The 26,696-nt window shown below is 41.2% G+C and overlaps 1 protein-coding gene across 1 annotated transcript in view; it reads right to left on the reverse strand.

The window, feature by feature from the left end:
* The window catches only part of FARP1 (FERM, ARH/RhoGEF and pleckstrin domain protein 1), a 225,755-nt gene that overhangs the window by 33,282 nt on the left and 165,777 nt on the right, over nucleotides 1-26,696 (reverse strand). Inside the window, exons 11-16 of the mRNA XM_015587343.2 lie at nucleotides 25,981-26,049; nucleotides 23,882-23,957; nucleotides 22,491-22,740; nucleotides 9,134-9,321; nucleotides 7,854-7,943; nucleotides 6,621-6,754 (exon numbers count right to left, since the gene is read on the reverse strand). Coding sequence (XP_015442829.1) covers nucleotides 6,621-6,754; nucleotides 7,854-7,943; nucleotides 9,134-9,321; nucleotides 22,491-22,740; nucleotides 23,882-23,957; nucleotides 25,981-26,049 — 807 coding nt within the window. The remainder of the gene's footprint in view (nucleotides 1-6,620; nucleotides 6,755-7,853; nucleotides 7,944-9,133; nucleotides 9,322-22,490; nucleotides 22,741-23,881; nucleotides 23,958-25,980; nucleotides 26,050-26,696) is intronic.

Raw genomic sequence — 26,696 nt, forward strand, 5'->3', positions numbered from 1 at the left:
CAGCTCACAGGAACCTCAGGAGTGCAGCAAGCTTGAGAAAACAGGCTGTCCCATCAGAGGCTCCTTCTAGCTTTTCCCGTAATGATCCCACATCTAACACAGGCCAGAGAAGGCAATGAGTACTAACATCAGAGGTCTTCGCCTCAGCAAAAAAGTGCAGCATCTCACCGATTGGGATGATCACCCAAAATACCTCCCCTTACTGTGTCACTTACGAAAAGTAAAAAGTCTATTTTCATTTCTCATCTGTTGTGTATAAAGCCCCAGTGACCTCTCAGAATGTTGGGCAATAAAGGGAAACAATAATGGGAGACAAAAAGAGCCAACAATGACGAACATGATAAAAAGTGAAATGTGAGCATTGTGAGGTCTGCGGTCAGATGAAAAAGGCATCTGCTAAATCCCACCTCGCCCCCAACAACGTCTGAATTAATAAGAGATAAGAGCTGAACTTTCCCCTCAGTATACATATGATTTGAGCTTTAAACTGAGGTCCTCGGCTCACTCTAACCTGTCAAGGCCTGGCTGCGAATGCTGACTCGGTCAGAACGGAGGCGATTCCATCAGGAAACACACCCGCCACCAGCGCAAGCTTCAAACGGGTTCATTCGGGAAAGCACTTGGTCAGCGCCCCACGCAGTCACCGCACAGGCCAGCGGCCCTCAGGTACAAGGCACTGTCTTGAAGCCTCTGCTTTTATCCTGCACTGGCTTCCCTATGATTTTTTTTCCCTATTTTTTAAAAATTGTAATACACACACACATATAAAACAAAATTTACCATCTTAACCATTTTTAAATATACAGTTCAGTGACCTGAAAGTATATTCACATTGTTGTACAATCACCACCATCATCCATTTCTAGAAGTTTTTCATCTTCCCAAAACAAACTCCAACAATAAGTCTCCATTTCCCTCCCCAGTCCCTGGCAACTACCATTCTACATTCTGCCTCTAAGCATCTGACTATTCCAGGAACCTCATATAGGTGGAATTCTACAGTATTTGTCTTTTTTGTGACTGGCTTATTTCACTCAGCATAATGTCCTCAAGCTCCACCACGTTTGTTTATCCATTCATGTGTCAGTGGACATTTGGGTTATTGTGAATAATGCTCTAGTAATATTGATGTACAAGTGTGTTTAAGCCCCTTGTGCCATTCTTTTGGATATACACCTAGGAGTGAAATTACTGGATCATATGGAAGTTAGTTCTATGTTTAATTTTTTGAGTAAAATATTTCATTCATTTTTGTCCTATAATTGTTCACCGCTGCTCCTGTAAAGATGTTCTACTTAAAGGGGGGAAGTGTGTTAAACAATTTTCTGACCCTCAGTTATCTCTACTCCACTTCAGTCACTAGAGTGTCATGGTAAGACAAAACTGCTTCACCTATGAAATTCCTGCCCACAACCCACAAGTGTCACAGGTGTGGAGGGACCTCTGATCCCTCGAGGATGCCCTCCTCACCCCTCGTCCCTGAAGGATTCCTGTCCATCTTGAGCCTGGTCCCGCAAACCAGGGAACTCCTTCTGCCCTCCCCGCCACCACTCTGGGACCCTCTGCCCCTGCTGCTTCCTTTTTTCAAATCTCTGGTGGCTTTTTCTGTTGCCTTTGCTGGCTCTTGCTCTACCACAGACTATGGAAAGTTGCCAAAAGGTGTATTGGGTAAGATTCTGTCCCTGGCTCACTTGTGTCTTAACATTCTCTTCCTTAAAGATTCTTCTTTTAGATAATTTCCAAATCTATGCTGCTGAATCTGATTTCTTTCCCCAGCCTGAGAGGAGCGTTTCCAACTGTCTGTAGGACTTTGTTATTAACCTCTTAAATCTGACGTGTCCCAAAGCAAGCTCATCTCCCCACCGATTTCCTTGCTTCTTCCTTTAATTTCCCTCTTCATTTCATGACCATCCTCCCAGTTAAACCTGGCTCGAAGCTCCAGGAACCTCCCTTTCCCTTCTCCTTTGTCCCATGAGCCCTGACTTGTCTGTATGGTGACATCTCCACATCCAGTCTTTCCAGTTCTCCTGGCTAGACTTCTGCACTCCTTTCAAGTGACTCCACCACAAGTTTCTTCAAACAAAACAAAACAAATGCAGGTGATCTTTCTTGGACACTGTAAGTGCCCACAGCCTATCGGAGTGCCTCACTGTGTGACTCTTCCCTGGATCCCAGTTCCCTGCCAGCTGCAAGCTGAGTTTTGTGCACTGAAGGATCTGCCAAGGCACCCTGTACCAGAGCAGGTCTTCATTCATCTCTGGGGAATGACTTGGCCAGTTTGTGCTCAGCACCTGTCCATCATTTCAGGGCTGGAATGTGGGAGTCTTGCCTGAATGCCAAAGATTGAAGTGGCTTTCTCTGAATGCATTTGAACAGGTGAGTAAAATGTGCTTGCTTTCAAAAGGATAAGCATTCTTCATGTTTTCAGAAGGCATCAAACCTGTGTTCTTGTTTTAAAGAAACAGAGTAACTTGGGCTTTGGGCAGGATGAAACGGTCCATCCTCTTCTCAGGCGTGTTTACTTAGGAGAACACAATGTTTGGGCAGGAGCAGGTGTGTTTACTGAGCCTGGGTTCAGCCTAATCACGTAGGAAGACTTCCTGGTAATTTTTTCCCCCTATAATTTCCCACTGTTGATGAAAGTATATGACAATCTAACATAAGACTGCAAAGGAAAATCATGCTGGCTGTGTCATTTAAGTACCAAATTTTGGGGAACTTTATGTACATAATACACTTTAGATTTCTTTCCACCAACAATAATAATTTAAAGTATCGCTGAATGAAGTCTGGAGTTTAGTTAATATTAATGTACCAACCTTGGTTTCTTAGTTTTGACAAATTGTGCATGGTGATGTAAGAAGCTGACACAGGGGAAGGGTACAGGTGAGGAGTGTGCAGAAATTCTACTGGCAAATTTTCTCTAACTCCAAAATTATTTTAAAATAAAACCTGTATTTAAAAAAATGATCAGCTTCCCCCTCTTTCTATATGTGGGGCAGAATGCTAAGCCCTTCACAAACATTGTCTCATTTAGTTCATGTAAAAGCCCAGCGAGGTGGAGACCGCCCTCCACGTTTTACAGATGAAAAAATGAAACTCCACAAGGACCACGGACAGACAGATCTCAGGTGGTGGTTTGATGGCGAGTGTGGACCACAGCCTTGCCCATCTACATGAGCCAATTTGCTTCCCATATCACAATATGAAAAAACACACATATACATACACACATGTGGTCTCAGTCAGTAACTCAGTGTGAAATCCTTTCTTAATAAATTTCCTTGTGATCCATTCAATAAATTTCCCTGTGATCTATTCTCATTAAATATATAACCCCCAAGTCACCTCTTCCATGGAAGCTTTAATGGCCTACATGTTCTCCAAGGCAGACCTGGCCAGTGACACCCTGTGCTCACATTGGAATGGCACTCACATCCATCAATGGGCCTGGCCCTCCTTCCTCTACATGCCTGCCTCCTCCTCTGAGACTGCAAGAACCCAGTGGGCAAAGCCTAATGCTCACATACTCACCTACCCACTTATGTATTTATTCATTCATTCGATAATTTATTCATTGCTTATAAAAGAGTTAAAACCAAAATGTAAATTGAAGAATCACAAAATCTTAGTTCATCAGAGGCATTCCACACCAGCTGTTCCAGAAAAGGTATTCACTGTAGTCACCCTCTAGAAGCACTTCAAAAATACAAATTTCTGGGTCTCACCCCAAAGTTCTGATTCAGGAGGGCTGGATGGGGCCTGATAATCTGTAGTTTTTCAAAATTCCCTCTGGCAGTGACCCAGATGCACTGCCAGGTTTGAGGTTCCATCCACTAGATAAATACCTTCTGGAAATGGACAGTCAACCTCTGCTCACGAAGCCCTAGAGTGCAGGGGCTCACTGTCTCACATGGCCGCCTCTCATTGCTAAGCTGCACTTGGCATCAAGAAATCCCGTCCCATATTCAGACACAATGTGCCCTGTTGGAAATGCACTCCTTTGCTTAAATCTTGTCCTCTGGTACAACTAAGAAGACATGTACTCTCTTTTACATATGACCAACCTGAAGAGAGCCATATTACATTTTCTAAAATATTCTTTCCTAGACCAAATATCCATTGTTCCAACAATCGTTTTTTAAAAAATAAAATGTATTTTCTTGTTATAATATTTCACATGTGAAACTCAGAACTGGGTAGAGTATGCTAAGGAGCTCTGAGCCTTGATGTTGCAAGGTGGAATCACTTTCCATGCTCTGGTCTCTTTCTAATGAGGCAGTCTAGAGCAAAGGTTCTTGACCTTGGCTATACACCAGAATCACCTGGAAAGCGTTAGGAAATACTGATGCTTCGGTCTTACTTCTCAGAGATTCTGATATACTGGTTGGGGTTCTGCACGGTTATCAAGACTTTTTATGCTTCTAGGTGATGAGCAGCCAATGCTGACAGCTACAGATATAGACACTGGTTTCTCTTGTTATTCTACTGGCTCGTACTAAATTCATTCACACTCAGCCTTTTTGCCTTGAATCTCTGCCAAGCCAGGTCTTCCTCATCATGTGCTTGAGGAATTGATTAGTTGAACTTAATGGCAGACTCTTCCATTTATTCCTGATAAATGTCATCAATTTGGTTTGTGTCCACTGTTGCAAGGTCGTGTCAACTGAGCTGCATATTGACTATCTGCTATTTCTTTGGCTTTGAGCCTTTTATATGCTTTCTGGTATCTTCATATAAAATATGAATAAAATCATAGATCTGTGAAAGATACTCTATTGAAAATCCTCTGAGAAACAAATGACAGTAGCTGCTTTTTAATCAAGTAGATATTCTTTCATAGATAATGGCCAGATGCTAAAAATTTATACTCACATATAAATCCACGGATATGGTATTTATTTCTAGAACGAAATGCAGCTCTCTGAAGTTCTCTCTGATGGCAGGAGGCAGCTGAAGCCACCATGCCGGGTTGACAGGGAACTGCCAATGGATGACATTTCCTATGTGTGACCTCCCCAACGACACAAATCAACAGCCATGAGGACTGAAACTGCTATAGTGACACCAGCTCAAGATGTTCTGAGTCTATGGGAAGACTTAAGACTATATTAACATACATCTCATTGGCTAGAAAACAAGCTGTAAAGTCTTTGGCTCCATTATGAAAGCTTCAATCGTCTTTGTAAAAATGATGAAGCAACATGGTACAACACAACCGAAAGTTTCCAGGTAAACAAACTTGGGAAGGTAAAATAAAATTAGATCTTGTAGAAACTTTTTTTAATTTTGAAAAATGTTAGTTCTCTTACATTCACAGAACCAACCTAGAGTATGACTCTAAAGTGGCATTTTTAATCTTTCCCCATGTTCGGTGAGGCTGACGTTGTACCTGTCATTTCTCAATCCTGGCTGTACTTTCCTCCCTGGGGCATCTTGGTCAAGCCTCCCACCTCCTTGTATCACAGGAAAGAGAACTATGCATGAATTATCTCCAGGTATAAGAACTATACAAAGCCAGGTGCCTGAGCACGTTCCCCTCACAACACAGGGGAGCAGCTTTGCTAACCTGTTAAGCTGACGCTTGAATCCCATAATCTGGGGTCACCTGCGGCAAGACAGCCGCATCTAGGGCTCCTTTAGGTCCTACAGTCACTAATGCCTCAGAGATCATTTTCAACCAAATTTTCACATGTGGATACGGTATACAATGGGTTCCATTTCTGCCAAAAACACAGTTGAAGCCTTTGCTATTTTTCTCCTGGCATTTTTCAAATGCATGTTTAGTAGACAGTCAACTCCCCATGTATCTACATGTTACTGTCTTAAAAAAAAAAAAATGAGAATTTTCTGAAAGAGGTTCTATTTTAGGTAAGGCTACATCAGATTTTGCACTCTACAGTATACAAAGTTTCCCCTGATTTTCTGCACTACCCTCTTCTCTCAGATTAAGGTTTACCTGGCTTAATGGACAGATGTAACATTATCTTTAACCAATTCGCTATTCATGGGCATTTAGGTCATTTCCAATCTTTAATTCTGCCATGGATATCTTTGTCATGTGTCATTTCATATATTAAAGCATATGCTTAAGGTAAATTCCTATAAGTGAAATTCAAGGTAAAAGTGTATATGGGGTACGTGTGTGTGTGTGTGTGTGTGTGTGTGTGTGTGTGTTGCATAGGGCTCCATATTTTTTCAAAGCACTTTTTAAACACTGTGAAATGTGCTACTGAAAACTGCATGAGGCATACAGAAACCTAAGAAATGACTATAAAGCAAGTACCAGTGAAATATTACTAATATCCCCCAAAGTCCCTCATACGTCTCTATCCTTAATCACCCTCATTGTCTTCTGAAAGTAACGACCGCATTTATTCTGTGATATTCATTTAATTATCTTAAGAAAACCTGCATTTTGGAGAACTGTAAACCAAAGGAAAAAAAATTCAGGACGAGATCTAGATACATGAAGAACATTTTAAGGTTGGCTTGTCTTAAGCCAGTTTCTTACTTTTATCTTTTCTCACTACTGCTGCTTATAAGGCACGTAAAAAAAATTAGGAAAAAAGAAAGAGGGAAAGGGGTGGAATATAATTGTTAAACATAATTGTACTCACCATAGGGCTAGTCGTTGCTCAATTTCCTTGAGAAAATTTGTATGAAATTTGTGCAAAGGTTCAAAATTTGAGAATATGAGACTTTTCAATGCTTCAGGCATGGAATCCTCTTTGCTCACTGTACTCTGAAACCACTGGGCATAAAAAGAGGACACACTTAGAGGTGTAAAGATGAGTGTTTGCTATTTAGAATTAATGCTGCAGCAGATGGCGCCCGGGGGACAAAGGGCTTTACTACTGGGTTCGCAGCATTTTGGGAGCATCAGGGGCTTCCAGGCCTGACTGCTTGTCCCTTCTTTCACTAAAAAGGGTGAGAAGCAGCCATCTATTTATTATTGCTTCCTGAGATTAATTACCAAAAAACTGCTGAAGCCAGGACAAATCTCTGAAATGGGCAGCTCCTCAAATCAAAACCTCCACTCTAGCCAGCTCCCTGGGGAATCGCTGATTTATGCCCCTGAATACCGCCCCCACCCCGTTTCAGTCCTCAGTCTTTTACTAACTTCTCTCTCTGCTTCTTTGTTAAAATGCTGAGCACAAAGGTCATCCAACCAGAGAGATAAAGCCGCTGCCTTCACACAATGTCTTTCATCTTGCGAAGGTGAGGCAGGGCTAGGTCCCAGGATGTGAGCTGAGCTCGGGCCCAGTGCCAGGCCCCATGCGCGAGGCCCTGGAGGCGCACAATCCCACTGATTCCACTGACCTCCAATGGGCTAGTTCTTTTCCACAATCCAGGGGTCATAAAGATCTCTGCAATGCTTTGAAATTGTTTCTAAGGCTGAACAGAACTGATTAAAATAATAAAAGGCAGTCTTTTGGCAGATTTTGCTGACATGGCTCAAATTATTATCAAAGATAAAATGGAGCTTCTATTCCTCTGAGGTCTCCTTCGAGCAAAAATAAGTAGCTACGTTTGACAATGGGCAAAACAAGAAATGTTCTGCATCGTTGCCCTCAGACAGTAAAATGTTTAAACTTTTTCCACTTTAGAAATGCCCTCAAAAAAAAAAAAAGAAATGCTCTCACATGTAGAAAAAAAAAAAAATTTCCATTTTTATAGAGCTCATTCTGAATATACTATTACTGTCTTAATTTCTCTAACCCAGAACTAAATGCCTTTTAATTGGAGTCAGAGAATCCAACATTTAATTAGATCCAGCTTCTATCCTAAAGCTGAGTATTAGCTGAGATAAATTATGTAATTTAATGCTTTAGGGGAAATGCTACACATACCGAAGTGATGACTTCCAGATCCTTCAGATATGTTCTCTCAGTGGTGGATACTTCTTTAGCAATGAAGTACGCTTTGTCAGTTGGGAATCTCTGCAAAACCCATAAAAAGAAACAAGACACAATAAGTTTTCAGTGCAAGTCTCTAGTCCTGATTATAAGAAAGTCCTGCATAAAGAGGTACATTGCTTACTTATGATCTTTTGTTAATTGGCATCAAAGCTAAATAAACTTATTCATTCTACTTTTTGAGTGATAGGAACTAAGACAAAAGAGTAGAGTTCCATGATGAAAAAATAGTCTAGGAGTCTTTCCTTCCATGTGAATATTGCCCTCAGTGAAAGGCTTTGAATGAGTATAGCTACCACTGAGGACTTTTCATTCAAAACTGGGCATCTGAAAATTGAATTAGTAAAATATAGAAGCGATGCAGTCTGCCAGGAAATAAATGAAACAAAAACCACTGGGGCCTTTGCCCTGGTTGCCTGGGCTGGTGGTGTTGGTGTTCAGGAAACGGAAGCTACATTGTTTGTGGGAATACAGGTGTGGCTGAGATAAAGGGACAAAGGTGAAAGCAGGTAGTGACATCACTGTGACTCCATTCTCTGAAGTTCATCAGTTTGGTGGGCAGGCAGCATGACTCTAGAGCAGGCCAGCTATTGGTTCTGCTTTCTCTTTAAATAAAAGAAAATCCCTTGGTGCTATCTATCTTGCTTGCTTCCCACTAGAGTCCACCTGATTCTGCCTCTGGGGATATACACGGAACCACTGAGAGCAGAGACTCAGATACTTGCACTATTTGTAATACCCAAGAGGAGGAAACAACCCAACTGTCCATCAATGGATGGAAGGATAAACACAATGTGGTACATCTATGCAATGGAATATTGTTTAGCCTTAAAAAGGGAGGTAATTCTCCTATGTGCTACAACAGGGATGAACCTTGAGGACACGCTGCTGAGTGAATTAAGCCAATCTCAAAGGGACAAATACTATAAGATTTCATTTATATGATATTCCTAGAGTAGTCAGATTCATAGAGACAGAAAGAATGGTGGGTGCCAGGGGCTGGAAGGAGGGGGAATGGAATATTAGTGTTTAACTGATACAGAATTTATTTGGAATGATGACAAAGGTCTGGAAATGAACAGTGATGACGGTCATAAAACACGGTAAATGTAGTCACTACACGGCATGCTTAAAAATGGTTAAGAGAGCAAATTTTGTTATGTACATTACAATAAAAAAAAGAAGAACACACTCGTGTGCACGAGTCCCCACACCTTTCTCCGGCCCTCCTCCTCGTCGTCGGTCCGTGGGCACGGCTGATCGTTCAGCAGCGGGCTGACCAAGGGAGAAGCTTGCTTCGTGTCAGGACTCAAGTTGGGGGACAAGATCACGCTGGCAGGCACAGCTCCTCCCTGCGAGTTGATGGACAACTCTGAAAGGTGAGGGCTACCAGTCAGGGAGCCTGTTTGGGGATGAGAAGTATTAAAGAAAAAAAAAAGTAATTTCTCTGGGACCTGATTTCTACTTACAATTTTCATCTTTTCAAATCTTTAGAACCTGACTACCACATGGCAAACTTAACGATCTTCATTATATTTTTCTTTTTCTTTTTTTTTTTAAATTGCAGCCACTTTAATACTGAAGATACCATAGTATGAATAATTCAATGGAGCCTCAGTTATGTAATTAATGATAAGGCAGGGAACTCTGCTGAGAGAATAATTACAATAGTTTAAAAGCACAGTGTATCCCCCAAAAGAATCTTCATCTCCTAACCACTGCCTTAGTTTCTAAGATTACTTGAGAAAGACACAGTGTCTATATCATAAGGAGACATGGAAAATAACTAGAAAATAGAGCTATACTAATAGGAAACTAAACGACTGTGCACCGAGGACAGACTACATCTCATAACAATGGGCCACAGCTAAAGAAAGGGAAAGCAGCTAACTACCCCCTCTACGAAGAACAGAAGCAAGCTTGTTATACCTGGTGATGTCACTCCATGTCTCTCTCACTGTTTGGGACAGAAACACTAGCATCACATTTACATGCAAAGGTGATCATTTAAAAATGCAAAGCTGGAGGTCATTACATTATCCCAAGTCCCCTTTATGAGTCAAAAAGTGACAGGTAATTAATTATTCCTCTGAAAAGAGTACCATATTAAGTAATATGAAAGTGTATAATTACCCATGAGTCAGCCAAAGGAGGTGATGTGTACATGAAACTCTCTGCCAACAGAATTTTGCAAATATCAATACTTTAACCCATGGAAATTAAATGGGATGTTTTAAATATACCTCTAACCTAAGTGCTTTTACCTAACACCTGTAAAATTCTAATGCAGATTTGCTAGAACAAGTATGAAAGTTAAAGTAGCTTGCAGTCCTGTCCATTACCATTATAAGGAAAGACAACGTAAATGCTTTTTCCATTTTTCCATTATACAGTTTCAGCTTGTTGCTACTCCATACACCATCAAGTATCTCGGACAGAAAGGTGAAGTGCAGTTTTCCAGATGTACACCCATTTTCTTTACATCTATCCTCTCCCTCTGATTCATTCGTATCCATTTTGAAATTATAAGACAGGACAACATAGAATGAAGTTGGGTAATGAACTTGATCCCAGTATGAATGAAACATGGAAAAACCACCACCAGCCCCAATCCAGCCCCATGCTGATCAGCTAGCTGCATCACCAACACACAGGTGAAAAGCCACCTCACCCAGAACAACAACAAAAAGCATACATCCTGCCCACTGACTATTGGGCAGTACAATGATTCTTGAAGAATAAGATTAGGAAATGTGAGGAAAAGGCAAATTCAAGAAGTTCACACTGTAAAAACCCCTCCCATTTAAATCCTTGCATTTTACCATACAGTCATTGAAACGAAGTCTTAGTGTTAGAAAAGACCCAATCACCCCACACACCACCAGACCCAGTGAAACCCGGAGAAAAAAGCCAGAAATTGCTTCACAAATGTCAATTTTATTGACACTAGTGCACAACTGAATACAATAATTTGAAAGAACTGGAACTTGTAAAATAGAAATAGTGACAACAATTAGAACTGCAATTATTTCAAAGTACTACACTATTCTTTAAAAAAAAAATCACAAAAAGAAAAATGTTATCACTACAAATAGGAAATAGAAAAGAGAAATTCTGGCAGTCTGTCTGGAGATCAAAACATTTCATGCATTTGTGAGTTGCTGTCTGAGAGTCACTTTTTATTTGTCCACCATTATCTAGCAAAATTTGGGGCTTACCTTCAGTTCTCACACTGTGTGTGAGATCAGGTGAGACAGTTATGTGAGAACATAACATGCTGGGCCTTGAATTTGCAGTGATGTGGAACAGAAAGAGCATTCGTCTCATCATTGAAAGAGTTGGAGCCAAGAATAAAAAGCAGTTAGAAGGCTAGCTTGAAAGAAGTGGGGAGGTGTGGTGGGGGAACAGTACCCATCAGGCCCTGGACAGCATCCAGCAGCAGATAAAAAACTGCCGCATTATAAGGGGGAACACACTCAAGTACAACCACTGGCACTCTCCAAAGGTCAAAAGCGGTTGCCTTGTGCACTCCCCCTGGGGACACTTCTATTTAATGGACTGAGCAAGTAGAAAGAATGAGCGAACAGAGTAGGGTTCCAGGAGAGATGCCACCCTGCCAAAAAGGCAAGACATGTTTCAAAGAAGAGAGTGATCTAGGAGAATCCCTACTGGATCACATTAGAGGCAGTATTCAGAAAATGGGACACTAAAAGTAAACTTTATGACAGCCTGTGTTCCTAGGTAGTGTAGGGGACAGCCCACACTCAGGCACAGGTTGTTGGGTAAAAGCCTGCTGTAGCCTAAAGACAGCCTAATGATATGGGTAACCACAGGCTTTACGTGTGCTTACACAGCCTTGAAGGATGACCAAATCGGGGTGGCCCATTTCCATTTCTGGGGTGCCACTTCTGCTGGCTTTATGTCTGTCTACTCATGGGGCCTAAGTAAGGCAGGGTGATCGGTATATTGAAACTGGAAGACCGATAAATCATTAAACACCAAGCAGCCTATTCTAGAAATCAGCATTTCAAAAGGAAGGAAAAGGTCCAAACTCTGGAGTTTGATTTTGCTAATCTGAGCTGCATCCATGAAGAACAGCCATCTCCACCCCACTTGTCCCCTTGCAAGAGAAACTACCCAAGGCTTTGAAAATTTATAGGTGATGTGGTCCAAATAAAAGTATGTAGCTCATTTATCATTCAGCAATCAGTGAAGTATGCTGACTAGGGTAATTAGTAGAATTTGGCAGCTTAACGAGTAATTAAAATTCTCTTTTGACTTTGAGCCAGTATATGACAACAGTCTGTACAAACTAGTGTCCATGTAGGGCCAACCTTCAGGCAAGAGTGAAGAGTGACCTTCTTACAGAGTCAATGTCTAAAGTTAGTTATTAGAACTACGCGTAACCAATTTTCACTGAAGTAGTCCATTTTACAAAAAAAAAAAAAAAAGCAGACAGTTGTGTTAGATAGAATGAGTCTGCCTGATTTACGCACCCTTAGAAAGCCTGTTCAAACCATGCAGCCTGTCACCTGCTTTGAAGGCAGAGCCCCAGGTGATGAGAAGAAATTGTGAATTTCATTTATTGCTATTCGATGAACCTATTAATACTTGGGTATTTTGTTTTCATCGTTTTTTTTTTCCTGTGACAAATTGACAACAAAAAAAATTCTTTTAGAAAGGGTCTCTAAGTAAATAATTTGGGGTGGGGGTATCCTTTGAGAAAGCACCTGGACATTAAGACAATAGGTGAAAAGAAATTTGAAGAGATCAGAAAAAGATCAGTTACACTCTGAAAGTCATCTTCTTTTTAAAAATTATTTTTTCCTTTTTCCAGAAATTGACTTATTTTTAGGCATTCAGTTATTATTTTCAGTTAATATATCTCAAATCCTTCACCTCTAACCCTACCCCACCCCCCAGCCATTAATCTGTATCAAAAGGGCTGAGTTTCTGTCATCTCCATGGACTAGAAATGCTTCACTAATACTATTCTCAAGGGAGGCATTTCTGGTAATTGCTTTTTAAAATCCTTTTAAATATACACATTCTCATGGCACAAACAATAACGGAACTTCAAATTAGTACTGCTGTATTTATGGATTTCAATTTATCACCCAGACCAGAAGCTGGCTTTGCTTCTCTATCACTTAAACGTAAAACGCATTCATAATTCTTCTCTCCCTGACTGCTCTGAGGAAGCTGAATTTGCAGCACGACCCAGGCTGCAGCATCTCTTGACCAGCTCTTCATCAGAGGTACATGAACAGTGGGGACAACAGTTTATGATCAGCAAGCCAAACTCCTCCCTATGTTCGCCTTTTGGAATGAGGCACAAGCTGCCTAGTAACCATCCACCACCTCTAATTGTATTAAAGTCTTAAGAAACTCATACATGAGAAAAGAGAATTTTCTAATAATTATACCTATTTAGTGTTTTAAATGGCCAATAAATTGGCAATCTCCATTTATTACTTGCATAACTGTTATTCTTTTCTGTTAAGGAGAAAACTAGAAAACCTGACAATAATTTAAAAAAATAGTAACCCACAGATTTGTTAAACAATATTTAAATATTTGAAAAGGAGACAGATTGCTTTCTCAAGTTCTCTTGAAAATTTTAAAAAGTACAATTCTTAAAAAAAGTATCTATGCTGGTTCTTCAATATTCCCCCAAATAAAGTTATTTATTTGGCAAGCTTTTAGATGCCACTCATCTATCATGATTTGTCTCCTGTTACTTGGTCCTAAAACACAGTGGGGGGGTTATCTCTATGTACCCAGAATATGCTCCAAAGACACATATAGGAAACACAGTGCAGGTATAAGTTTTTGTCTATTTTTTAAAAGGCTCTTTTTAAAATCCATAATCTCTCTTTAAAAGAAAACACCATGAACTCTCTCTAGAGACTATATTTAAAAGCCAGTTATCAAAAATGTCAGTATTGTGGTAAATAATGGGGTAGTATCTAGAACCCGCAGGAATCACTCTAGTCGGATAACTAAGCTGGGCCGCACCCCAATGGAATGTGAGAAAAGAATTGAAGAAGTTTTATTGAAATTCTAAGGTTCCCCAAGAAAAAGCAGGTTATAGGATTACCAATCATAGTGGTGCTGTCCTCTTCCTGATAACTTAGGTTGTTGAGGGGAATGTATACGTGCTTCTTAGACCAAGTTCCTTTAAGAAAAATTTTACAAGCAGCTAAACATAAACTTCGCCGTTCATCATCAAGCAATTCAGAAAATCAATGGCAATGCAGCAACTTTTGGAAAAATAGAGAGAGATCTGCTACTAATAGAAAAATGATAGCGAATGCACTAGCTTGTCCTTACTTATGAGGAAAAAATAAAGGAGAATTCTTTGTTTGAACATGGTGGTGGTGGCAGTGGTGGCCGCAGTGTTGGGGTTGGGGAACATGGTGCTTCATACCAATGAAAAATACCATCTTGTATTCAGGACAAAGCTTCAGCCATCAGTGGGAAAGAACAGTTACAATTGAGTTTTTACAGCAAGATACCTGTTAGGACAAGTAAAAACCTCTTCAGTTTAGATTAACAAGAAATATTAATACCATGCACACACTGTTACAGGAGTTTGGCCTTCCATGCTTAAAGAGTCACCAAGCTCACTGTTATTGGAGAAGTCAGCAATCTTCCCAGTAGTATAAATCCATGCTTTATTGAGATACTGCACTCTTAGGCCATGGAGAGATGAAACCAGACAGCACCTGTGAGAGCCTACATTTTGGGTACATATCAAAACCCAAAACGGCTTATTGGCATGAGAACCAAACTGGGCTGAGCTACGTGGGGTCTTTTCTACATTCCCACCTACCCCCACCCCCAACAGAACAAACACAACTAAATTCTCTTAAATATGAACTATGGAGTTTCCTATTTCCATTTGAATAGATGTTCCCATTCAAAATGTGAAGCTGATCCTTTGGTTAGCTGTCCCCTACATAAGCTACTGCCACAGATGCTCTCTGTTTCCATGAGCCCTCTCTCCCAACTACAGTGATTCTGCTCACTTCCAAACACCCCCACCCACCGCTATGCACCCACAGCACAAAATTCAGGCTTGTTAGAAGATGAAATCAGAAGAGTCAAGTCATCTATTCACCTTCTATTTCCCACTCTTAGTAAAATATGGTACCACCCAGCATGACCACTCCAGATGCCTCCATGTTAAAGCTTGCTGGTTAGCGAACAGGATCACTGTACTCCAGAGGAAACATGTATTCCAAATACAATTTGATATTCAGCAGTGAAAAAAAAAAAAAAAGACATCAGACAGTGCTCCAACAATGCAGGGAACGGAAGGTGTACCATGCTTTGAGGATATAGACAGAACGTGGAAAAAAAAAAAAAAGCCTATTTTAGATAGGTACATGCTGACAAAACAGTGCATACAATGGAACAACAGAAAATGTCTTAAATTTATTAAACAAATGACAAAAATGAGAATGAAGTCCCCAGCCTTTTCTATTTTAAAATTAATTTGGTGTATTAAATTTTTAATAAAATGTTTTATCTATAGTATTAAATATACACACAGAGAAAACACAGAAAATTGGATTAATAATACAGGCCAAGCTTGTGAGATTTGGTTAGTCAGGTTTTCATAGCAACTTTCCAGGCAGAAAGGGGGAGTTGTAAGGGACTGAACCCATCGGCCATGCAGATGCGTGTGGAGAGAGCAGCAGGTGTTCTGGACTAAGGAAAACCTATTTTTGGTCTTTCTATATACCACTGCAGGCAGAATGACAAATGACATTTCCTACACAGGAACTATGAGCCCCATCCCCTCACCCCCCAAGTAGTTGTTAGCTCAGTTTCATAAGCCAGAAAGCTCATCCATGAGCAATGACAGGTCCATCACCACAACATGGTGGGCTCCAAAATGAGCCTTGTTTCCTAGCTGAAAGTCAGTTAAGAACCCACATTTGTGATAAAGCAGAAACATGGCCTTCAAACTCCCTAATACCACTTCCACCTCTAATTCAAAAGTACAGGTAATCACTGCTCCATGCTTTTTACCACACATATACGCGCGCGCGCGCACACACACACGCACAGTTCTTCCTTAGTGCCCCTGGTTTATGTTGCCTTTTGCACTGATTTTTAAGCACTCTTCAATATTCTGACATTGTTGCACTTGGTCTCAGGAGCAAGCTCGAGTATCTTCAGTACCATCCCATGACTGCATTAACACCATCAGTCTCGTGGTTAACCTTTTATACCAGCTCTCGACCACACATGTAGATCAGATATCCCAGGTCAATATAAAGCCACCCCAAGACATATCAGAGTAACTTGATCTGGAACCCACAGGAAGACGCAAATGAGCTACCTTCCACCGAAGTTACAATCAAATGCCAGAGGCCAAGAAGATGCAGAAAGCTGTTTCCAGGCTAAGCTGTGAAGTCTGCGTCATTCAGTCTACAGTGAAATGGCCCTGAACAAATCAGTTTATTCAATTTTTAAAGCTTTCAGGAAAAGATTTTCGAATTCTTTCCTAGCTTCCACTAGGTGTTTAATTGCTTTCACTAGAAAAGAAAGCTCCTCATGCTAGAGGTTTCATCAGTTTTCTGGAGTGATACGCTATTTATTTTTATGAAGGAAGAACTTTTTTTCAAAATAAGACTCTATCCACCTCTTGCCAAACATATACAGGGCACACAAATCAGCATCTACAACCTTTCTTCATAGGAGAAATATCTGCATATCTCTAGGTTACAACCCAAGGAAATAAGAAATAGCTCTTCTCAAGTATGTATTGAAATAGGTGGGAACCAGGCCACTTTTGATCTATGATGATGCTACAACGTTAGGCCAAATCAACATGGATAACTTTTTGCTTTCCATTATTTTTTTTTAATAAAAAAGAGAACTGCTAACATTAAATGACATGCTTATTTTGATCTAAAAGTCATGGCTTCATTTTAAACACCAGAAACTGGTGTTAGAGGTATGCACAAGTGTACACTAGAGACCCCATTTCCCTGTATTGAATTTCACTCAACTAACCAGAAACAGATGGAATTAAACTAACAAGGAAAAAGCAGTGCCAGTAAATTCTTTAATGTCGCCAGAGTAAATTTCTTTAATCACTTACTGCTTGTAGAAGTTCATTCACTAGTATCTTTCCTTCCATATGTTCTTATGAACTTGACTAACACGGCTGAATGTCAACCTTATCAGAGAAGTACCTGCAAATGGATTATTTTGAAATGTTCACCTCTTTCATGTATGAAGGAACTTCCTCTATTGCAGGGACTGCACAGAAAGACTCTTTTGCAGTATGATTTGTAAAAAATTTGCAGCAATGAAATAGACTCATCCCATGAAACTAGAGGAAGGCCAGCCTTAGGTAACTAAGCTGGTCACTATCAGAAAGCAAAGTTTATAGACTACAAAGGAGAAGATTTAGAAAAAAATAGCCTTTCTTGGGAATGCACCTCTGAGATCTCTTTAAATTCTGGCTAATAAGGGTTCAGGCAAAGAAGAATGATTGAGATAGAAGCAAATAAACTCAAAATAAACCTAATAATGATGGGGGCCTCAAATTTCTTAATTTAAGGTTGGGCCTACCACTTACTCACAAATGGCTACAACTGCACCAAACTCAGTCTGTGTTGAATATGGGATAACATTTTAAGTGGAAAAAGCTGATTAAAAGCATGTGAACATTGATTATAGATACGAAAAAGGGAGCTGTTTGCACATTCCTAGCAGTTTTAACAAAATTAAAGATGACGGTTTCATTTTTATTTGAATTTTTTCTTCTTTTAGAAACTACTTGGCAATACAATCAAAATGATTCTAAGGCTAATAATGCAAGTTGAGTTTCTGATTCAATTGAGGGCAGACTGGATTTTGTATACTTGGTGGAAATTTTAAGAGGCTCATGCTGTAATTTAGTTTTGTTTTTTTTTTTTAAACATTGCTTGACTTGACTCTTCAAAGAAGTTCTTGAGAATAAAATTGGAATTATTCACGTTTTAAATGCAGGCCACGCGGCACAATTTGGTGAGATAAATCAGTGAGAAATTCCCAAATATGAATCACATATGTGGGGAAGAATCTTGCCCACAGACTTCCTTTAATTAAATGCCTGCCTAATAAACTATTGTCAAATGGCATACAGATGACTGTTAAAAGAGCTGGAGCAATCCGTTTTAAGTTCTGGAACTCATTAAATACATTTCTTCATGCTAGGAGAATTTCTTGAATTTTTATTTTGCCCTGAACAAGCAGCAACAAAATCAACCACAAAAGGGTCTACAACTGACACATTTTGAAATACTATCCAACTAAAGATATTAACGCAAGGAGGTCCTAGAGTAGCCCTGAGTGGCTTGAGGACTTGTTTCTATATATGGTTTGTCTTCCAATCAAGGCCTTAAGATATCACTTACAGACCAGCCATTATCTGAAGACTTGGGTTCCTTGTTGATTCAGGAGACTTCTACATTAGCTCATCTCAGAAAAATTGGTTGACAGGTCTTGGGAAACCCTTTGGAGATCTGAAAGAATTCACAGGTCTCTAATCTCCGCTACCTATTCCTCATATCCCCATCCCTTTCTGATTGCCCTGCATGCTTACTTCAACTTTATGCGTGTGCATGTCTTTCTTATGCCACACAGCGAGATTCTGGAGGACAGGCAAAGACTTGGCAACCGGAGTCTCACAAGAGGCAGAGGGCATGGGAGGTGGGATGGTAGAGGCTGTTGGCTTTCCCTAACCTCTGCACACAGTGAGAGGCCCTGTCAGCTCAGCAAGCCGGCTCTACCAGGCTCAAGGAACACTTAAATTTACTCTCCCACTAATGTCTAGAATCTTTATGAGTGCAGGGCCAGCTCATTCAGAGGCAATTAGTGAATATTCTCAGCACTTTGGGATATGTGGCTTTTGAATAAACTATACCCATTCCCTTCTGAGAACCATTAATCACACCAGGATTGTTGCTTTCATAAATACGGGCCAAGAGGCAGACATTGAGTTGCTTGGCTATTAAAGAACCCACCAGAGAAAAACTCTACAAGCAACCCTACAAGTGGAAAATCCTGTCAGTATAGATCTGAGTACACTACCATTGATCAGCTGCTTTTAGCACATATTAGATAAAATCACTTCTTTAGAATAAAGCAAAAAATAATAATAATTATTGGAGCCTGTTTTGCTTTGGAGGTTTAAATTTGATGATTCGAATCATATGCTGGGGTGAGTTAATACCTATCACTCATTCACATTTCATTATCAGACTGCTGTATAATAAGAGGTAAAAAGAAAACACATTTGAATAAATCACCTTCACAAATAAACCACAAGGTTCCAAACGGGACTCTGCTTAGCTCACATTTGATTAAATTCTTAAATAACAAATTGACATCTTTTTCTAGGATCAAAACAGAATATGCGGAAATATAATTGCAATAACCCCACAATATAAAAAGCCGTAGTTCTTCCTATCTAGTATGGACTGTAATTGCCTAAGTCTACATGATTCTTGGTCTTCATATGATTTTAATTATTAATTCATACAAGATTCTCAAAAATTAAAATATTGAACAAAAAAGGTCCTATTGCATCAAGATATCACATAGAGTAAAAAGCTAAAGTCTAGAGGCGAAAGCTCTAGTTTTAGCTTTGTCAGGCCATAGCTGTATGACTAGAGGAAGTCTCTTAACTTCATCAGTACCAGGTTTCTAGTCAAAAAAATGGTTTGCCCTAAATGATCTCTAAGTTCCCTTCTAGTTCTAAAATTTTGTGACTGTTAAATATATAAATTTAAAGGAAAGCAGAAATAGACTACTTCAATGAACATCTTTTAAACTATGCAATCGTCAATTTGATTCATCAATCATGCACTGAATCAAATGATTAGGAAGATAAAACAAAAGTTTGTATACAAATGGATTAAGTTTTCAAAATGTTTAAAATCAACTTCTCAACATTCATGTGGAAAGATAATCACTGAACCACAAAGTCAGTCAATACTTCCATTCATTACATACTGCTGCCAAATTCTACTCCGTTTCCTAAACAGGCTTAGCTCTTCCCTATGAGTCACGTGGTGAGTTCAGTAAGGCCATTGGCATGGCAGCACATCAGGGATGTATCCTTCTTACAGCTTTTTTCAATAATTTTGTAGTTACTTAGGATCTAAAAATTTGATTCTACAATTCATCTTTATATAAAAAGTAGCAAAGACTGAAAAGTACCAAACAACAGGCATTAACGAAAGCATTTCATTTGTGATGCTTTTCTTACTCTGCAAGCAAGCCAAAAATTCAGCTAACTTTTCAAACATAATCCACTAGAATCTAAAAGGCAATTGTTGTCTGGCTGAAAAGTGACCCTTGGCTACCTAGCGGAACCATCAGGGGTACCCAAGTGGCACCCCATACCAATCAGATCAAAATTTCTAGGGTCAGGTCTCAGGCATCACTAATTCAAAAATGTACAGCCAAGGCTGAGAAACAATGCAAGTTAAAACCAGGCGCTTCCATCTCAAATGCAGGAGTGTTGGGTGAAAGGCACTAGCTGGCAGAGGTGGGCAAGATTTAAAAAGAAATCAGACTTCCCACTACTTACACTTTCTTCCTGCACAGAGAAACATCCAAAAGTCACTTTCCAAGAAAATACACTGTTCACAAGAATGTGAGCCTTAAGAATGTGCATAATAACCAGCCAAGGCAAAGACACTAAAAAAGGTCCTTCTCTGTGCTGTGCACAATTCAAAGGCAAGCACTTAATTTGCTAACCTCCTGGTGACAAGTGCCTATCACAAGGTTTTACTTTCTCCTGCAGCAACACTCAACAGCCTTTCTTTGTTTCATCAAGAGATTCTGACAGGCAGAGTTACAGCTTCTTAAAACATAACTAACAATTTGAGCCACTAATGCAAACCCAAACCAAACCAGCAACCCCATGTAAATTACAGTTCATGAAGATTTGACAATTTTTATATCATTTTATATGAAGTCTGGAGAGAAGAAATAACTCCAAATTCTCCTGATTAAAATATTCATTACTCTTGACTAAGATTTCACCAACATTTGATCTCAACTAGTAATCAACTTCCATTTGGCCTTGAATTTTGTCAATTCCTCACTTTATGAGGCACAGAGAAGCAGCCCTCCCCTTTTAAAGAAAGGGGGAAAAAAGTAAAACCAACACCTTTCTGGGATCTCAAGGATAATTTAGTCCACTCAACCAACGGGTGGATGATCTGCATACAAAATTAAACATACACAGAAAATTTCCACATAAATATAACATATTATATGCATGATCAAATTGCTAATAAAGTATTTTTTTTCCAGAACTTCAACTGGAAAGATAAACAAGCTCCTGGGAACTTGTCATTATGACTTACTGTTTATCTTGTCTCCCTTTTTTGGAAAGCAAGCCACTGTTTTGTTTTTCTGAAAGATTTCAGAAGCCAGGCATGCCCTATCCCAACATGTGCCTGTCCAAAACTTCCTCTAGCAAATGCTGATTAAAAACTAACAAGTCACTGGAACAGATAATCTCCACAAAAACCCTGGCCTCATGACTCCAGGTTCCCAGCATTTGAAGATCTGCCTTCTAGTCTCCTTACACATCCTCCTCTTGCTCCTCACTCAAACACAGGCCACCCAAGGACTTCTTACTTCTCAGCAGGGAAGGGGAACTCAGCACTGCTGGATTACCGAACATGAGGGGCTGGCTCAAAGGGTTCACCATTTCAGAGTCTGAATCGCTGGATTCAGTCCCACTGCTGGTGGAGCCCTCGGTCATTTGTGCCAGGTAGTCCACCGTGCCACTGGCACACACAGACTGCACGATGGGGACCTTGGACGTGGGACCCATGAGAGGTGTCCCATTAGCCAGGATTCTACCTTCTGAACCAGCCGGGCTGGCCAGTTCACCCTTTTCATGGCCATCAAGTCTATCCATTGCCTCTGGGGTTGATGCTACCTGGCTAAGGATGAGTGGATCTGTCTCTGACTTATTATATCTACTGGGAAGATTTCGTAAGTATGGCCTTTGTGAGATGGGGGACCAATTTTCACAACGAGGACTCCAGCCTGGGAGAGTATCTTCTCCCACATTTCTCTCTCTGGGGTCATGTCCATTTTCAGAAACATAGCCTTGAGACCCAGTCCTGTCCCAACTCATATTTGGACTTGAACTTCTGCTGTTGGGAGACAGTGGAGCGGCCAGGGGACTGTGACTGCCCGAGCCCCTGAACATCTCATCTATCAGAGAGCTGTGCCTTAGTCTGGGGCTCCCGCTTATATCAAAGGTTACGTCTGCTGAATCGTCATCAAGGAATTCTCTGGAAGGAGGCCGGGAGGATCTCACAGAGTGAGGGGAAGCCCTGCGCCTAGCTTCTATTTGCCTCTCTTCCCTGGAGAGCAGATAAACACCACTGGTCAAATCACCCTCATAATTGTCATTTGTTTGGGACCGTGACTGGGACGCTTGTTCCCTGAGAAGATCATATTCACTATCTACATCACTGCAGTCAATGAAAGGAATGGAAGTGCTGCTGCCTCTAGCAGCCCTGGATGCTGGACCTGTGCTTGGCTGCGGGGGCTGAGGTTTACTCTGCTGGGTTCTATCCTTAACGACCTCCTCCTCTTCCTCTGCGGTCGCCTTGACAGCTCCATCTGCCTTCTTGTTACCCACTGGGCTCTTCGGCAGAGCAGGGCTTTGGTGCGGCCCACACTCTTCGGCGGAAACTTTCAGTTCCTTTCCTTGCTGGCAGCTCTGGCCACCGGGGGAGTCAGCACCTTCTCCAAGTGTAAGGCTGGCACTCTGCTGAGCCTGGGCAGGGTGAGGGCGAGAAAAGGATGAGGGAATTGAAGAGAAAAGGGAGACTGTTACACCAGAGCTGGAAAAAAAGAGACATGTCAGAGTGTAATTTAGTAACATCTGCTTAAGCTTCGAGGGGATAAAGGATTGCCACACGAAGGCCACTCTCCGCAGTGCTAGAACAAAGCGCTGACGAGAAGCGGGCACTCCTGAGTGCGTTTGGTCAGTATCCAGAAAGATCTTTCAGGGTGTGGAAGCTGACAATGCGGGGTCCCCAGCAGCACAAGTTGGGCAGTGCCTCTGCTTCCTAGGACCCACAGTCTTAGATTGGGTTTCCAAAGTGTCTGCGGAGCCAGAGAGCCCCTCTTGGCCACAGGGGCTTCCCAAGGAAGTGTGGGCAGGGAGAGGAAGAAACGGGTGCCAGACCCCCAAAGGCAAGGTGACACAGAATTCAGACAAATGACAAAAAATGTCTTTGTTTCTACTTCTAAGGCTAGGATGAACAGGTGAAGGACTCCTTTTGGATTCACACAATGAAATCTCCCTCATGTTCTTTCTCAACAAAGTTCTCATTCTCCTGCAGAGAAAACTCTGAAAACCCATCCAGAGACCAACTCCAGGGAAAATGAGCTCCTGCCACCCTCAGAGCAAGAGCGATAATGTCTCTTGTTGCCAACTGTGGTCGCTGCCCTGTAACACGAGCCCTGGGAACTCACCACTCGGCTCTGTGCCAGAGAAAGGCTCTGACCCTGGCACCAAAGGGGAGCTACACCCAACAGTTGCAAAGCGGGTCGCGATCTCTTCAGATGAGCGCGCCCATTCGCTGGAGGATGGGCCCTGCTCTACTGACTCCCCTGGACGGTGCCCACCCCTCAGCTGAGTTCAGGCCAACAGAGCAAGTTTCTCCAGGGAGAGGATGGGAAGTCGGCTAAAAAAGGACACACTCCAGGGCCACTGAGCCCAGGCTGTAGGGTGCACAGTGCACACAGAGCCTGTGTCTGCTCAGAGTCAGGGCACACAACTAGACTCTCCTCTATAAAAACACCCCCACAGGTCAAGGATGAAGACCCTGAAAGCATACTGTGAAACAAAGAACTCGGTGGAGGCAGTCTGGTGAAAAACAGAACTATAGCAGTATATCACCATTACTGACTTGTTTTGGCACTTCTGAATTCGGCTCTGTAGGCTGCATAGCAAGGCTTCTGATGGAATGAATCTTGCTGTGTTTCCTTGGAGAAATCACATAAGTAGCTAAAGTTAGGTTTGTTTGTTTGTTTGTTTTTTTTAAATAAAAAATAACAGCATTAGGCACTTCCTTAATAATAAAGGTACCCAAAATAGTTGTATAAATGCTCCATGGAAACAGACCCAGTCATCCTTCCCATAATTCTTGTAGGGTCTAGGGGTTACTTAAACCCTGAAAATGTTCTCAGCAATCCCCTGCTGCCATCTGAGAGGTACAGCTGGTTAGGAGCCCAGCCAGAAAGCACTGTCTACTTGTGGGAGAAGTCACTGGGAGGGAGAAGTCGGGGAGTGCAACATGTGCTCTAAATTGCAAGCTATGGTCTAACAATATGAAATCAGTTCCTGTATTTTGAGTAATGATTTTCTAGACCGATTTTATAACAGGCAATTACCACTAATCAGCTACCTCTTTCAGCAGTTAAGTTCAGAGAAGGCTCACCCTATGAATGAATTTACAGACTTATAGACTCAACAGTAGAAGGAACTGGCGTTAATGCCACTAACGTCTCTTCTTATCTTTTCCTCCCTTGGTCTATCTGTCCCCTCGTCCTCAGTGAACAAGCATTAGAAACTCTTCAGGTACTCAAATGAATGAAACTGCACACATATAGAAAAATTACATTCCAGTGTACATCCAGCTTTTCTTCAAAATACTCTAAGTTAACACAGAAAAGCTCTGGAGCACCCGCATTCTGAGTCAGAGAGAGAACTCAAAAGATTAACTGTGGATTGTCCAAGAAAATTATAGGGTTTGCAAAGCATCTTCTGAACATTCCACTTCTGGAGACAGGGAGACAGAAACAACTCCAGACCTGCATTAGGAGAAGTACACGAGGATGGTCACAGCAGCAGGTGTGTTTCATCAAAAGCAAAATAAAAGCACCAAACCCGAATGTTTATCAATAGGGAATCAGATAATACCATAAAGTCAGGGTAGGGTTTAAAAAGCAAGATGCAGAATTATGTACAATGTGATCCATTCGCACGCAAAAAAGCACGCCCCCAGCGCGATTCTACATATTCTTGCTGGATGCATGAAGATGTGCAATAGAAGTAACACAGATTTGGCAGTTGGTGCCTCTGGGGAGGGAAGAAGGCTTTTGGTTGGGGGAAAGGGGATTAGCCATATCTGTAACAATAGCTACGATAAGGAAAAAACCCTCCAGAATCCAATATATTAAAATGTTAACAGTTATTGCTTAGGAGCATGGCTATTTGCTGCATTCTCTGTACTTTGTTAAAATTTTTAAACTTATTACAATGAAAAAAAAATTTTTTTTTTTTAAACATGCACTAAACAGTTCTTGGCTCACCAATACTCACTCCTTTACCCTCTGATCTTAGTCCCTCTGGGTTCTCTACTTGTCCCCTCTCTGGGAGGCAGAACAATGCTTAAGGGAGCAGGCTGACCAGGGGCCACCTACCAGCTCTGAGGCCTAAGCTAGTTACTCAACTTCTTTGATCTGCAGTGTCTGCATCTTTAAAAAGGAAATAAAATAGCATGGACCTCGCAGAGCTGGTGTGAAGACTCAATGAGTTAATATATACAAAGAACTTGGAACAGTGCCTGGCACACAATAAGAGCTATAAGCATTTGCTACCAAACAGCAATAATAAACCCTCTTTCTCTTCGTCTAAACTTTAAAAAGTTTATGAAAATACTTTCACTTCAAATCCCAAAATATTTAAGGACTCAGAGATGAGTAAGTTTCTACAGTGCTTTATTGCCACTATAATCTCCTGTTCCTCTTCCCTGCCTGCCCTCTGCTGGCTTCCTCTTCATCCTCACTTGGTGCTCTGAGCCCATTCTTGCCTCATCTCACCCTTGAGTAAATGCCCCTGGGCCCACAGTGCTCCTGTCTAAGATGGAACTGGCCCGGGGTGACTGTGAAGCAGTAATTCTCTGACTCGCTGGGCCTGGGTGGAGAGATATTTAGCAGCAACGGCACTGTTACCTGGAGAGAATGACGCTTCTCATGTCAGAAGTAGCATCGAAGTTTCTCTTACCTTTCAAACTGCACTTTCTTATGTCCTCCTTCTTTAACGTAGTCGAGAACCTGCTTCTGAGTCCGACCGCTAAAATGAAGACCACGAGAGGGAAGGGGAGAAGATACCAAGGCGTTCTCGTTTAAACACAAAACACTCCATCGTCTTTAATTCCCCTCCTTCCATAACTGGAAGGTATGTGGGTTTGCTCAGCTAGCCAGGAATAAAAGCAGTCCTGGAAGAAACTGTTTCCGTGTCCATTCTGTCTCCTGATAGTTCCCTTATAAGCAACAAAATGTTCAATTAACTGAACTACTTACTTAATAATTCTGTGTTTGGTTATTAAGCAACCATCTCGAGAGTCTGTATGCTTTGGGAAGGAAGGGATAATTTTGTTCACGGTATATACCCAGTGGCTAGCAGAGTATCTGACATGCAGTAGACACTCAAATATTTGCTGAAAGAATGAGTGAAAAGGGGATCTGATGATGGGCAAGTCTACACAGCATTCCATGAAGTTACACCAAATGGTAACAAGACATTTGGCTCCTACAGAAAAAGTAAGTCCTTTCTGAACTAGAGAGTTCTGTTAGGAGCTTACTGGGGCCAGGAAGACTGGCCATGCCTAACTGCCGTTCAAATGGAGCACAGTAAGCGTCTGCCAGGAGCCCGCTGGGATGATTCCAGCAAACAGCCCATCAGCATCCAGAGGCTGACTTTCACCTCATCTCCTTACT

The sequence above is a fragment of the Pteropus alecto genome, unplaced genomic scaffold (assembly GCF_000325575.1).
Source record: "Pteropus alecto unplaced genomic scaffold, ASM32557v1 scaffold13, whole genome shotgun sequence".
NCBI lineage: Eukaryota > Metazoa > Chordata > Mammalia > Chiroptera > Pteropodidae > Pteropus > Pteropus alecto.